The sequence below is a fragment of the Papio anubis genome, chromosome 7 (genome assembly GCF_008728515.1).
Source record: "Papio anubis isolate 15944 chromosome 7, Panubis1.0, whole genome shotgun sequence".
In the NCBI taxonomy this organism is placed as follows: domain Eukaryota; kingdom Metazoa; phylum Chordata; class Mammalia; order Primates; family Cercopithecidae; genus Papio; species Papio anubis.
Genome location: NC_044982.1, coordinates 55,634,440 through 55,647,147, shown reverse-complemented (window position 1 = coordinate 55,647,147; position 12,708 = coordinate 55,634,440). Strand labels below are relative to the sequence as shown.

Below are 12,708 nucleotides of genomic sequence, written 5' to 3'. Positions count from 1 at the left end.
CACAGCTCATTTATTTTCATTCTCACTGCCTGGAGCCAGTAGTTCCAATTAAAAAGCAGGGAGAGAAGGAGGTTAGAAGGCTGGGAGGTATTAAATCATTCGGTTACTGGAACACCACCAGTAAAGGGAGGCATCATTCTGGAAGAGGGTCCTTCAATTGCTGATGGCTTTCGCAGCACAGTGGAAGCCTGGCAGGTGGCCTGTAGACACAGATCTGCCATGAGCACTAGAAGGACGATTATCACAAAAATCTTTGGAAAAGTAGGGGGAAAGCAAGGGACAATGGCTGAGATGTGTTCACAAGACTGAATTCATAAGATTTATTTATTCCCTTGAAATGTATGTAGCCTCTCACTGGAGAAAGAATGGATATTAATACACATAAAAATCATCCTGTGGGACTTCACTTTCTCCCTACTCTGGAGGCACAGTTGTGGACAAATAAGCAAAAGGGTTTGGCAGAGACACTGTCTGGGTTGTTTGGCTCTACCACTTTCCGTGACCCCTCAGTACCTTACAAAGGGAGGAGGACACTCCAGTGCATCCAAACGGACATGCAGCCATATGCTTGGCACTTAGGAAACCTTAGCTATTATTATTATTTCAGTCAGAAAAAATGATGTGTTTAGGGGTTTAGACTGCAGAGCCACACTCGAGTTCAATTTCAGCTCTACCACTTACTCGTGGTGTGACCTTGGCCAAGTTACTTAACCTCTGTATGCCTCAGTTTCCTCATGAGTACATGAATAACAACACGTACCTCTGACGGTGTGCTTCACATTTGGAAAGCACTTACAACAGTTCCCGGTAAGTGCCAAGCATTTGTTAGTAACTATTACAATGACTATTCTTACTACTTGGATGTGTAAAACTAGGACAAGGGCAGAAGAAACAGCAGACAGACCAGTGCCAGCTTTAAAGAACAAACCCAGAAGAGACTCTCTTTAAAAGCTACAGCCTTGATATGTTAATTGGTTTGATTTAGTTATTTCACAATGTATCCATATATCAAAACATCATGTTGTACACTGTACACGTACATAACTTTTATAATCATACTTTAATAAAGTTAAGGAAATCCCCCAGAACTACAGCTTTGAGCATGATGATTGTGATGAGGCGATGAATTTCCAATTCAACTTAGGATCAGGGCTTCCCCTGGGGCCCCTCCCTGCAGACAGTGTCCCCTAGGCAGCCACGGCTGGCAGGGGCTGCCTTGTCCTTCCTCATTACCATGCCAGTGTACTGGCCAACAGCCCCATTGAGAGTAGGCAGAGGGGAGAAGGTCAGAGGTTGTCCAGCCCCAAAATGGCTGCTCACAAGACAGTCCCCACGCCCTCAGGCAGACAAAGGGAGTCCCCTCAAACCCACTCTGTGGGCCACGCATCTCAATGTCATGCTGGCCATTGTAGCCAGCTCTTGCGTTGTCCTACAGCTGGACAAGGGTGCTCTGCACACGGCGGCTGCACAGGCGGCACCGATTTTTGGAATGCTTTCTTTGGAGGGACATCTGCTTTGCTGGACTGCAGAGCAGATGGCCCGAGCCTCCTGGATCTCCAGCTTCCAGTCCCAAGGCCGGGCCAGCATCTGCAGCCTGTGGTCCTGGTGTGGCCCCTGCCCACAATAGCCCAGCCGCCACCCCCACCAGCCATCTGCTCCAGCGCAGACCTTTGCATCCCGCAGAATGTACGGCTAATTAAAACCATTACGGGGGCAGACGTGGGCCATTCTTTCCCAGCAGAGGTTGCCGAGCTGATCTCAGCAGCCTCAGAGCCTGGAGTAGAGTTTTTTTTTTTCTTTGGAAAGGAGAAAGCCCTGTAAACCCGGACAGAAGAGGAAGGAAATGTACTAGAGTAACACAGCTCCCCAAACAAACTGAGCTGTAGTGTGCATTTAGAAGAGCAGCACATTTAGCTAAGCACAGGAAGTCTCTGAAAAAAACCAGAAATCAGTTTAAGAAGAGTGCTCATTAAAGAAACTTTAAGACTTTTTAAAAAATACAGCATCTATGGCGTATTTCACTGATAGTCCTAAGTATTTACAAAGCCTGTGCTCTGAGCTGGGTAGTGGAAGCTGAGTGTGCCTGGCAGGGCTGGCTATTGTTTCTGCAGGGACACACTTCCTGGGACTGTGGTTCATTTTCCACTATGCCACCTTTGAAGGCAAAGGCAATGGAGAGCCTGACAGCTCAGCTCCCAGTCTCTCCATTCTGAACTCCGGGACAAGCTCCTAAGGCCAGGGTTGTCACGACTGGAATGCAAATCAGTGCCTTTATCTTTTAAGGCAATTAACTGCTACAAGTGCATGCAGGGGATAACAGGAATTAATACGATTTTTAAATGCACATACATTTAGATGAGTCCTATTACAAATTCACACACATTTAGATGAGTCCTTCCACACTGAAGGCTAAAAGGCCTTTGGTACCGCTGGTTCAAGGAAATGCTGAATTTAAGAGTTTGGGCCTTAAGCCTCTTCTCCTACCAAGCAAGGTTGGGGACTAGTTTTGGTTCACTGGATTTTAAAGTCCTTAAAGGAAAGAGATTAAAAAAATACCTTTCCTGCTCCTCAGAGTTGCTCAGAAAGTAACGAATACTACTTTTCTGTTGGAAAATATTTAATGATATGTAGGACAGAAAATGTTACTGTCATCACGAAAATTAATTCTTGATTTCTTGCCTATTTTAGTTTCTAGTTAGAAAATAAATATTAGAAATTTTTGATTTGGAAGGAGGTGGGGCTGGGGTCTGGTCTCCAAGAGAATTGCGCTGGGATCAAGTCAGCAAGGCTTACCAGGACACTAAAGCCTAAAAGCGTGTGTCAGAAAAAAAGACATTTTATAAGCTTTGAAAGGGCTTCTTTCCATCACTTTCAAATGATCTACAATTGCATCTTGAATGAATGTTTCATCTCTGGGAATAGCCATATGATCTGATAAGACTTAAGACAATGAAGGAAAAGACTGGAATTCCATTTAAAAAAAAAAAAAAAAAAAGTCTATCCTGAAGACATCATAGCGTTTGGTAGAATAAATGGCATCAGCAATAAAACTGCTTGCTTTGTCAAAGACCGGAACAGAAAATTTAACAAGGGAGTAATAGGAAAATAGGTGCATTTCAGCTACAAAAGATCTTAGCAGAACTTCTCTTGGTTATTAAGTTTACTCCAGAATTAAATATTGACTCTGCACGATGTAAATGAATAATTCATAAACTGAAAAGTTATGCATACATGAAAATGAACATAAGGGAAAAGATAAGTCAGTTTCACACTTCTTGAAGAAGTTTCATTTTATGTAGGGTAGTAAAATCAGTTTGTCTTTTTTTAAGCTTTTTAACAACCACCTCCCCATCCTCCTACCCTCATAGTCCCAACACAAAGACTGGATTTGCTTGTAGTGCAGTAATCAGCTTTAACTTTTCTCTCAGGTCCTCACTTAAACCACACTGTGCAAGCCAATGGTTTTGGCTTACACTACTATTGTCTACAGTTGGAAAAATGACTGTATAACACCCCTTGCTGTTGATAAGAATCTTACTAGACCCGATTTATTCTCTGTGGAGGAAAACAGTTAACAAGGTGTACCCTGTTTTCAACCAGGGCAGAAAGCAAAGTGGCCCTGCCCCAATTGTATTAATTGCACAACCTTTTCTACCAGGTCTGAGTAATCGAGAACAGAATTGAGAATTAGTTTAGTTTAGTTTAGTTTTGTTTTCCCTTCCACCTACCCTCAGAAGAAACATGAGCATAAAATTCAAGGACAGTTCAGTAGCTATTAATACACAAGGCAAAAAATGTACTCTTCTGACTCTCACTTGTTTCTTAACGAAGTCAAGCAAAAACAGTGACAACCAAAATCTTCTCATTAATCACACTGTAGGTTGGAATCAAGAAGGTACCCTTTGTTAGTCTGGATTAATTCAGAATAGAAATGGCCAACTGAATTGACTTGAGCGAAAATGATCCCATAAAAAAAGAAAAATCACCACTTTCTTTTCAATATCACCCAAGATGAGAGGTCAGACTCCCAAGGGATCCATTTGCCAGATAAACACGTGAAATTGGAAGTCGAACCCTCATGGTAGCCTGATGGTGGGACCTACCTGTCACTTATGAATTAGCACATTCTGCTTCGGGATTTCCAAATGAAATTCTGAAATGCGTATTTTAGTGCTGAAAATCTGGCTACAGCAGCCTTTCCCTACAGAGTAGCTTTATTGCCTTGTAAACTAAACTTGGTAGAAGAGATATGCTTAATAGCTAGGTTATATATTTTCTGTTTCAGCAGGAAAGAATCAAAGTGCCCGATAGAAGCATGGGGTGGGGGAAGGGATGGAAACTACTAAAATGTTTACAATTTATGTTGGGGCTGTAACATATACAAACTAAAACAAAAGTAAAACATGATCAAAAGCAACTTGTAACAAGATTTATTTTCATACATTCTACTCAGGAGAGGAGGCCAAGGTGGCAGAACATTTGCTACCCCCTAGTGCCAACATGGGCTCTCCCACCCGTGCCACCACATCACAGTGGGCACTCTGAATAGGCACCAGATGAGCTCCAAGTCCCTTGTAAGCAATGAAGCCTGAAGCTTCACAGTGGACTTACATTAAATATAAACTTAGTTGTTTCAAAGCAATCTCTATAATAGCCTCCCTCTCACATGCCTGTATTTCTAGATGTTTTCTTGAGTGGGAGATGAAGGGTGGAGTTGTAAGTAGACTGCAGTGAATGATTCTCAGTAATCACTGAGGATGACCCGTAATTTGGATTATGCTTATGGGCAACAGGAGAAGGCCCTCCAAATAAGGACACAGAGAAAACATTGTGAACCACTAACCCAAGAGCCTAGGAAGGAATTCTGGCTGACCTGTAGCAACCTCCCCTACTATGAAATCACCTTAGAGGGCAAAAAAGGAGAAATTATTATTTTATCTTTTCAGATGACTGTCTGCTCACTAATCCCTATAGGATGAGTTCCTAGAAGGAAGCCAGCCCCCTTGGGGACAGTTTTTATAGGAATTGTGACACTGTTCCATTCCACTGCCCACCCCTCCACAATCCTCAGAAAAATAAAAGTATTCTTTGATGCAACCTAGAGCTAAAATTAGTCTTCTGTTGAGTAGCAACAGTCAGATTTCCCTCTCTTTAACTTCGGATGATGGGTTTAGGCCCTTTTATTGTCTTCATCACAAACAGAAAAAGTCATTTTAGGAAAAATGAGGCATGTCTGAGAGCAGGGGAAACTGAAGTCCAAAAGTGAGCTGAGAATCCCTCCTTTCCCTAAGCTGGGATCCCGAAGTCAAAGGAAAATTGCAATCAAAACAAAGAAGGCCTGGCTCCAACTCCCCATCTTATTACTCCTTATGAAATAGTCACATCAGAGGAGACTCGACCCCAGTCCCTCCTTCCACATTGCCCAGTAGCCCCAAGATTAAGTATGAGCCCAAGTTGGGAGCCCAAATTCCCAACATCCTCAAAGAGAGGAGACAGAAGGGCTTTCAGCAACCAAAAGGGAGAAAAAAGCAGCCAGTAGTAAAATAAAGAACTGTCAGAGGCCGGGCGTGGTGGCTCACACCTATAATCCCAGCACTTTGGGAGGCGAGGCAGGTGGATCATGAGGTCACAAGTTCAAGACCAGCCTGGCCAAGATGGTGAAACCCCGTCTCTACTACAAATACAAAAATTAGCCAGGTGTGGTGGCACGTGCCTGTAACCCCAGCTACTAGGGAGGCTGAGGCGGAGAATTGCTTGAACCTGGGAGGCGGAGGTTGCAGTGAGCCGAGATTGTGCCACTGCACTCCAGCTTGGGCAACAGAGTGAGACTCCATCTCAAGAAAAAAACAAAACAAAACAAAAACAAGAACTGTCAGATTCAGAACTCATTATAAGAGGAAGAAATCGATTCCACACATCATTGAGAATTTTTTTCCTCCCTACACTCTGCAGCTTGGGGCCACTCTAGAACAGGGAAGATCACTGGGTCTCCTAAGAGACCTGCACAGCTTCTGTAGAAGGAACAGAGGTTTCTAGAGCAAGCTTGTGCTGCCCGTTGCATGAACTTCTGAAGGCCAACAGAATGGCCCTCAACTGCTAAGCCTAATATGGAAAGTGGCCAGAAACAGGAATGCTGTCTTGCCATAATAGTAAGTAGCAAGACTGACGCATTGACAAGGCTGTACCACAAGATTCCTGCATACACGGGAGTGAAGGCAGTGAGTGTGACCCATAGCCATAGCTGCTGGGCAAAGCTGGGCTTTGCCCTTTTAACTGCCAACAGGAACATCGAAAATGTCTTGTGTGAAGCTATTAACTTTTTTTTTTTTTTTTTTTTTTTGAGACAGGGTCTTGCTCTGTCACCCAGGCTGGAGTGCAGTGGCATGATCTCGGCTCACTGCAACCTCTGTCTCCCGGGTTCAAGCGATCCTTCCACCTCAGCCTCCCCAGTAGCTGGGACCAAAGGGCATGCACCACCATGCTCAGCTAACTTTTTTAAGTTTCGTAGATACAAGGTTTCTTTATGTTGCCCAGGCTGGTCTTGAACGCCTGGGCTCAAGTGATCCTCCTGCCTCAGCCTCCCAAAGTGCTGGTAGGCATGAGCCACCATGCCCAGCACTGAAACTTAATTTTTTAAAGAGATGAAGTGATTTGAAAACTGACAGGCACAATTCAGCTTACAAAACACTTTATTTTTAGGCAAGAAAACAGTTGGATGGGCTTTGGTTTGAGTCTACTTTTGGTAACAAAAAAAGGTGTGATACAAAGGTATTATCTTGTATTCCTACGGGCATTGCTCTGGTGTGGGATATAACAGAATAGCAAAGTTGAGTCAGTTGGAGTCCTTGCTGAGAACAGAAATCCAGAGAAATGACCAGCTCCAGGCCTCTATTTGCAGTTCTGTTGATGGAGGGTGGTGAACGCTACAGCTACTGTGTATAGCATCAAGAGGTCATATCTAAGAGGTTTCTGGAGGAGTTAAGGGAAGTTGTAAGTACATCAAGGGTGACATGATTGTCCCAAAATACCCTTTAAATGAGACATAAGCCACAAGATTTTGCCCAGGCTCAGACCTCAACTCTTATCTTTATTTATACATGAAACCAAAGTCTCACTTTAAAAATAGTAAATCTCCCTGGGCACCAGTAGATAACATATAACAAGGATATAAGAAATATGTTGCCAGCAACAAAGCTCTGCCCAACAGCTTTCTGGGTATTCCTAGATGAGGACTAGAAACTCATGTCAAAAAATAAGTAAGCATTTACTTTCTTAGTACCAAATAATAATACCTTGGGGACTGAAATAGTTGGGGAAATGAGATATTAAACTTGAAAGTGTTTTCCAAATAACAAAAATCTACCCCCTAAAGGACCGAGACATTTGAACCATTTTTTTCATAAAGATGTACATTCCACACCACTCAGGGTTATAGAACAGACTTTATGATACTTTTCCTGACAATAAGAAAATTATTACGAATGCTGTACTAACTGAAGTATGTAAATTACTTGCATCCCTGAGATTATATATGTAAAATTTTTGTGCGTATGAGTATATGTGTTTTACTGGGGAAAGACCCCATCTCAATTCGCAAAGAGACCCAAGAAAGCAGAAGGACTCCTGAAACTGTTCTCAGCTTTTTCTGCTTTTGGCTTTTTCTATTTTCAGCTGTCACTTCTCATCCACACTACTCTTATACCACTTTTGTGGGTTTTTTTCCTCTTCTCTCTTCTAGTTGCTTTTCTCCCTCTCTTCTCAATAACATTTCTGCCACTGCTGCTTCACTTATGGTGAAGGACAAGTGTCATTTGTTTTTTAAAAAAATGATGCAGACCTCTGATCAGCAGACTGGTCATGTGTCCTTACAAATATCCATATTTTTTGCCAACATTTTGGCTCAACACTTGGACTCTTTTTAGTTACTTTTGGATTTTGGGGTATTCTGGAAAGTTGAGGAGGACACCGGATGTCTGATTGCTGGGGCCATTGTTGGGAGCAAGCTTCCTGTAGATTTCAGTAAGCTGAACGTAGATGTTAGACTGCAGTGAACACACAGGTGTGCGTGCACAAACACACACACACCGACACACACACATACACACACAGAGTCCACTGACAATCTACAGACCACTTTCAGAAAGTTAAGGTGCTTTGTTTCTTTTCCAATTTATATTAGTATCTGAAATATCTGCAGCCCCCGTCTGAGCTGGGATTTGCAAGAAATATTTACAGCTTGCTCAGCATGGCATTTTCAATCATGTTCTATAAATGGGATGCTGGTAAATGAGCCATAAAGAAAGAATAAAGAAAATGTTACTGAACCTCCTTTATTGGTAGATTATGGCAATATGCAAAATGAAAAGATGGGGAATGAGGGAGGCTGGCAACTCTCCGCATGCTGGAGAATGAGACAGGCCTGGGTGCAAGGAAACCAGCAGGAAGAACCATGGCAACTGTTGGGCACTGGAAAGCACCCCTGGCTCAGTATCTTGAGGCAGAAACCAAGTGTTCGAGCTGCTTTATCACACTACGAAAGATAAGATGCAGGCTCTCAAAATGCCTGAACACGTTGCTTTCATTTCCTGCTATAGATGCTGTTTTATAGTTTGGGGCAAGGGTAGGGGAGGAGCTGGTTCGCCTTTTAAATAGCTAAAAATGATCATGCTATAGAGGAGAGAGATATTCAAGAACTAGAAGTGGGAGACCCCAGATGATGTGGACACACCTGAACTCTAAATGTATACATGACGCATGCACAGAAATGTCAGCTCTCCAAAAGCTGAAACGAGGTAAAAACATTCAAAAGATAGAAACATTACGTGTGTCCAAAAGGCAAGTAATAAGATTAGCAAGGAGTTGGTAACTGAGAAAAGCCCACATCGTGTCATCAACCCCCTCAGCTCTCCTGTCTCTGTCCTGCACTGACGTGGGGCTCCACACTCGTGATCCAGATGAACGTGCACGCCCAACTCCTTACCTCACTGCAGTCACTGGCTGGGATGTGTGAAGGCCGTGCTTCTTCATCCAGTGGCTCAATCACCGTCACTTCGGCAAACTCCTCCACGGACTCTTGGAACTCGGGCAAGGACCTTCGTCCATAACGCTTCCCACCTCTAACATATTTGGGCTGAGCTTCTAGTGAGCAGTCTGAGTGAGGAGACAAGAGTTGAGGCCACATGACATCAGAATCTCAGTTCTTAGCTGCCACTCACAGCCATCGGACACAGCCTCTTATACCAGCCTCAAAATAGACCACCACTGTTTGCCAGTTGTGGTGGCTGTGGGTGTATATGAACCATCAGGTCAGATGCAGAACACGCCTTCTAATTCTGAATGATTTATGGGACCATGAGTATATATCTGCACATGATGGGAGCCATCCAACAATGGCAGCAAGGGATCTGACTTAATAGTAGAGGATTAAGGTCAGGAAAAGGTGAGGGGTCACATTTGTTCTTCTGTTTATTAAGCTGGGTTTTCCAGCAGGGTGGGGAGACATCATATTAACAAAGAATCACCTTGGAGGAAGTCTTAGAAAATGGTAATACAACGGACACCAAATCAGCACTGTAAACTTAGTATCCACATCAATTAGTCTGAAACACCCTCCCTTACCTTAGTGATTCCGCTGTTAACCATTCCACTCTCTGATCTATTAGACAAGCAGGATAACAGAACAAAGAAACGGACACAGCACATTCTAAGTAATTAATGACAGCTAGTTACTTATATGATACCCAGCATCAAGATCTCATTGTAAAATTAAAAGCAGTGAAATAAAATAGCAAATGTGAAACCATGGTAAAAAAAAAAACTGTATTATTTTATCTCTTTGTAAGCATCGGTGTTGTACAAAATAAAAAGGAATGTGCATGAGGAGCGAGTCATCTCTTGACCTTAAAGAAGGACTTCAGCATTTTGACATCACAGGTCTCAGGTTCAACATTCACCACCTTCCCTGTCACCATCACCACCACTGCTGGATCACCACTGCTGGATCACCACCACCACCACCACCACCACCACCTCCACCGCCACAACTACAAGCTAAGCTTTTTCCACAATTGGAGCTTTAAAGCAATAAAATAAATACTTCACTCTATTCAAATGCTATCTCGGATATAGATTTTTTAGGACCTTGTACAGCATTAGAATAAAATGTTTCATTAAAGTACAAAAGATGGCAATGCTTTGATTTCTGTTGTCTGATTGTCCACACAGACATACTCTCTCGAGAACAGATATGTATTCTGTTTGAACATGAGTCTTAGCAAGGTATGTCTGAACTCAGACATGTAGACTTTTAAATGAGATTATGTACACATATTATAAAAACGACAATAGTTGATTAGATAAGAACTAAAAGAATGACTGTTCCTTTACCACCATTGAAACCATGTTGGGGTTCAGCCATTACTTTACAGTTTCCCAGGGAGGACTGGCGACCCTCTTTGACTAACCACCTCCCCGCCATGTCCTTCCGCTGGGACAAGCTCAGATTTCACTAACTTCACAAATGTGGCCAGACACATCCTGAAAATGCTCAGCAAAGCTCAGAGTGAAGTATTTATGCTAGCCGTATCATTTCCAGTGATATTTATATCCAGCTTTTAAAAAGTCCCAGTCAAGTCATTTTATTAGGTCGAGTGATTCTCTTACAGGAAGTGTTTAAGCATACAAAATTTATACTGAAAATTGCATGCATATTTGAAGGTACCTTTTATCAGAAGACAGTGTGTCAGCTTGTGACCATTCAGGAGCGGCCCAGACACCCGAGCTACTTGTTGGCAGCTGACACCCACAGATGCTAGTCAGATAAGAGGCAATGCAGAACCATCCTTAATTTATTACCTATTCTTAAATTTTGGTGGCAGACAACAAGATACACCATTAGTGACCATAGGGTTTGGCAAAGATTAAAAGGAACACTTAGAACCTTGGATAATGAACCACAGTATTTTCCCAGTGTAAGAACAAAGTCATATCCTGGGGATGGAAGTGGTGAAGGAGCTCTTACTGCATGCTGCACTTCATCAGCGGTAAAAAAAAAAAAAAAAAAAAAAAAAAAAAAGGCAGTGGGACAACACAACTATCTTTTAAAAATCCATCGTAATCTAATCCCAAACCTACCAGTGGATGAAATGGTCCCCTAGTTGTTTATTATTCACTACCCCATGTAGTGCATAGTGTAGATGCAGTGGCGGATTCAAAACAGCTCTTTTTCTAAGCAATAAAAGGTAATAGATTGTGAGCCAACAGGGACCCTGTGGAGTTTTGGTTTATTTACTCATTTATTTTTGCATTGCCAGGCATTAAAACGTTTATTTCATTATCTTATTTAATATAATAACCAATTTGAGCAAACTTTAAGTTAATATCCTTCATAGAATACACAAACATGATAAAGTCAATTTCTAGAGATATCTACTAAACTGTGTAACCTTTCTGGAATAAAGACATTAGCACACACAAAGAAAAATGGGTTAAAGTTTCTCATTACCACACATGTGACCAATAACGAAGTGGATTAATCACACCATTTAAAAAATAGTCACCTCGTAGAATGACACACTCACACATCCCTCTCCCATTTAGAGCATCCACCTCACTGCACTTAACATGATACGAAGGGAACAGAGATGGCAAAGGTAAGGATGTCCAGAGAGAACATTCATGGTTCCATGAATGTTCTTTCCCATTTTCCATTTCTCCTATTAGCCCTTCCTGGGTTAAGCATTGAAAACACTGTTTCTCCTTATCAATCTCAACCAGAGATTTAGAACTGAAAAGCAACAGTTCACGGAACCATGCGGACTCTAAGACACGCTTACCCACTCAAGTTAAAGAATGCCTTGAGCCTTTCTGACCATGCCTAATGGAAGAGATCCAAAACTGCAACCCTGGGGCTAAGTTTACTTACTTTATGAGCACATCCAGATGGAACCTTTATTTTTCAGGGTGTCATTCTGGAACAATCTTACCTATGTCAGATAACATGGAGGCTTTTGGTTTATTAAGAAATGAAATTATCGACATCACAGAGCTTCCTTTAACACAGGTGAGAGTAACTGCTCCAATCACCACCTCCAAGAAGGGACATGAAATGCCTGGCCAGTATGGCGAAACTCCGACTCTACTAAAAATACAAAAATTAGCCAGGTGTGGTGGCTTGTGCCTGTAGTCCCAGATATTTGGGAGGCTGAGGCAGGAGAATCGGTTGAACCTAGGAGGCAGAGGCTGCAGTGAGCTGAGATTGTGCCACTGCACTCCAGCCTGGGCAACAGGGCAAGACTCCATCTCAAAAACAGAAACAAAACAAGAAGAAATGCTACCAAAACAAAGTATAAAGGACTGCCATGCTTTCAGTGTTTCAGTGTTTGAGTTCCTTGAAAGTATATTTATGATTCTCCCTGGACTGTCAAAATTCTGAGCCATTTTTCCTTCTTTCCCATTTTCCATTTCTCCTATTTGGCATCACTACAAAAATTAAAATGGGCTTCAAAGGAAAGCAGACAAGCCTGGCTTGCCTAGAGCTGTCTCAGACCCCATCCCTGGAAAGCTTATTATGAGACACACCAATCAGAAGAAGGTGGCTTTGAGGCAGTCCAACCTGACCTAGTTTAATGGTCTAGGTTTTATTCCATAAACCAAATGTTTGGTTATGAGCAGGGGACAACAGAGAAACCTTGTTTCAGTCCTCTGCTG

General features: G+C 42.4%; 1 protein-coding gene across 23 annotated transcripts in view; it reads right to left on the bottom strand.

The window, feature by feature from the left end:
- Window positions 1-12,708, bottom strand: part of NIN (ninein) — a 109,034-nt gene that overhangs the window by 64,201 nt on the left and 32,125 nt on the right. For 10 of the 23 annotated variants that reach the window (XR_001904784.3, XM_009211523.4, XM_009211520.4 and 7 more), the window contains 2 exons: window positions 10,721-10,810; window positions 8,981-9,150 (listed from right to left, as the gene is read on the bottom strand). The exons of 3 other annotated variants lie outside the window; for them this stretch is intronic. Coding sequence is in view for 16 of the 20 variants with exons in the window: in XM_009211523.4 (XP_009209787.2) it covers window positions 8,981-9,150; window positions 10,721-10,810 (260 nt within the window). In the remaining 4 variants the exon portion in view is untranslated. The remainder of the gene's footprint in view (window positions 1-8,980; window positions 9,151-10,720; window positions 10,811-12,708) is intronic. 10 more of the 23 variants (XR_649716.4, XM_021941209.2, XM_009211526.4 and 7 more) reach the window with 1 other exon arrangement.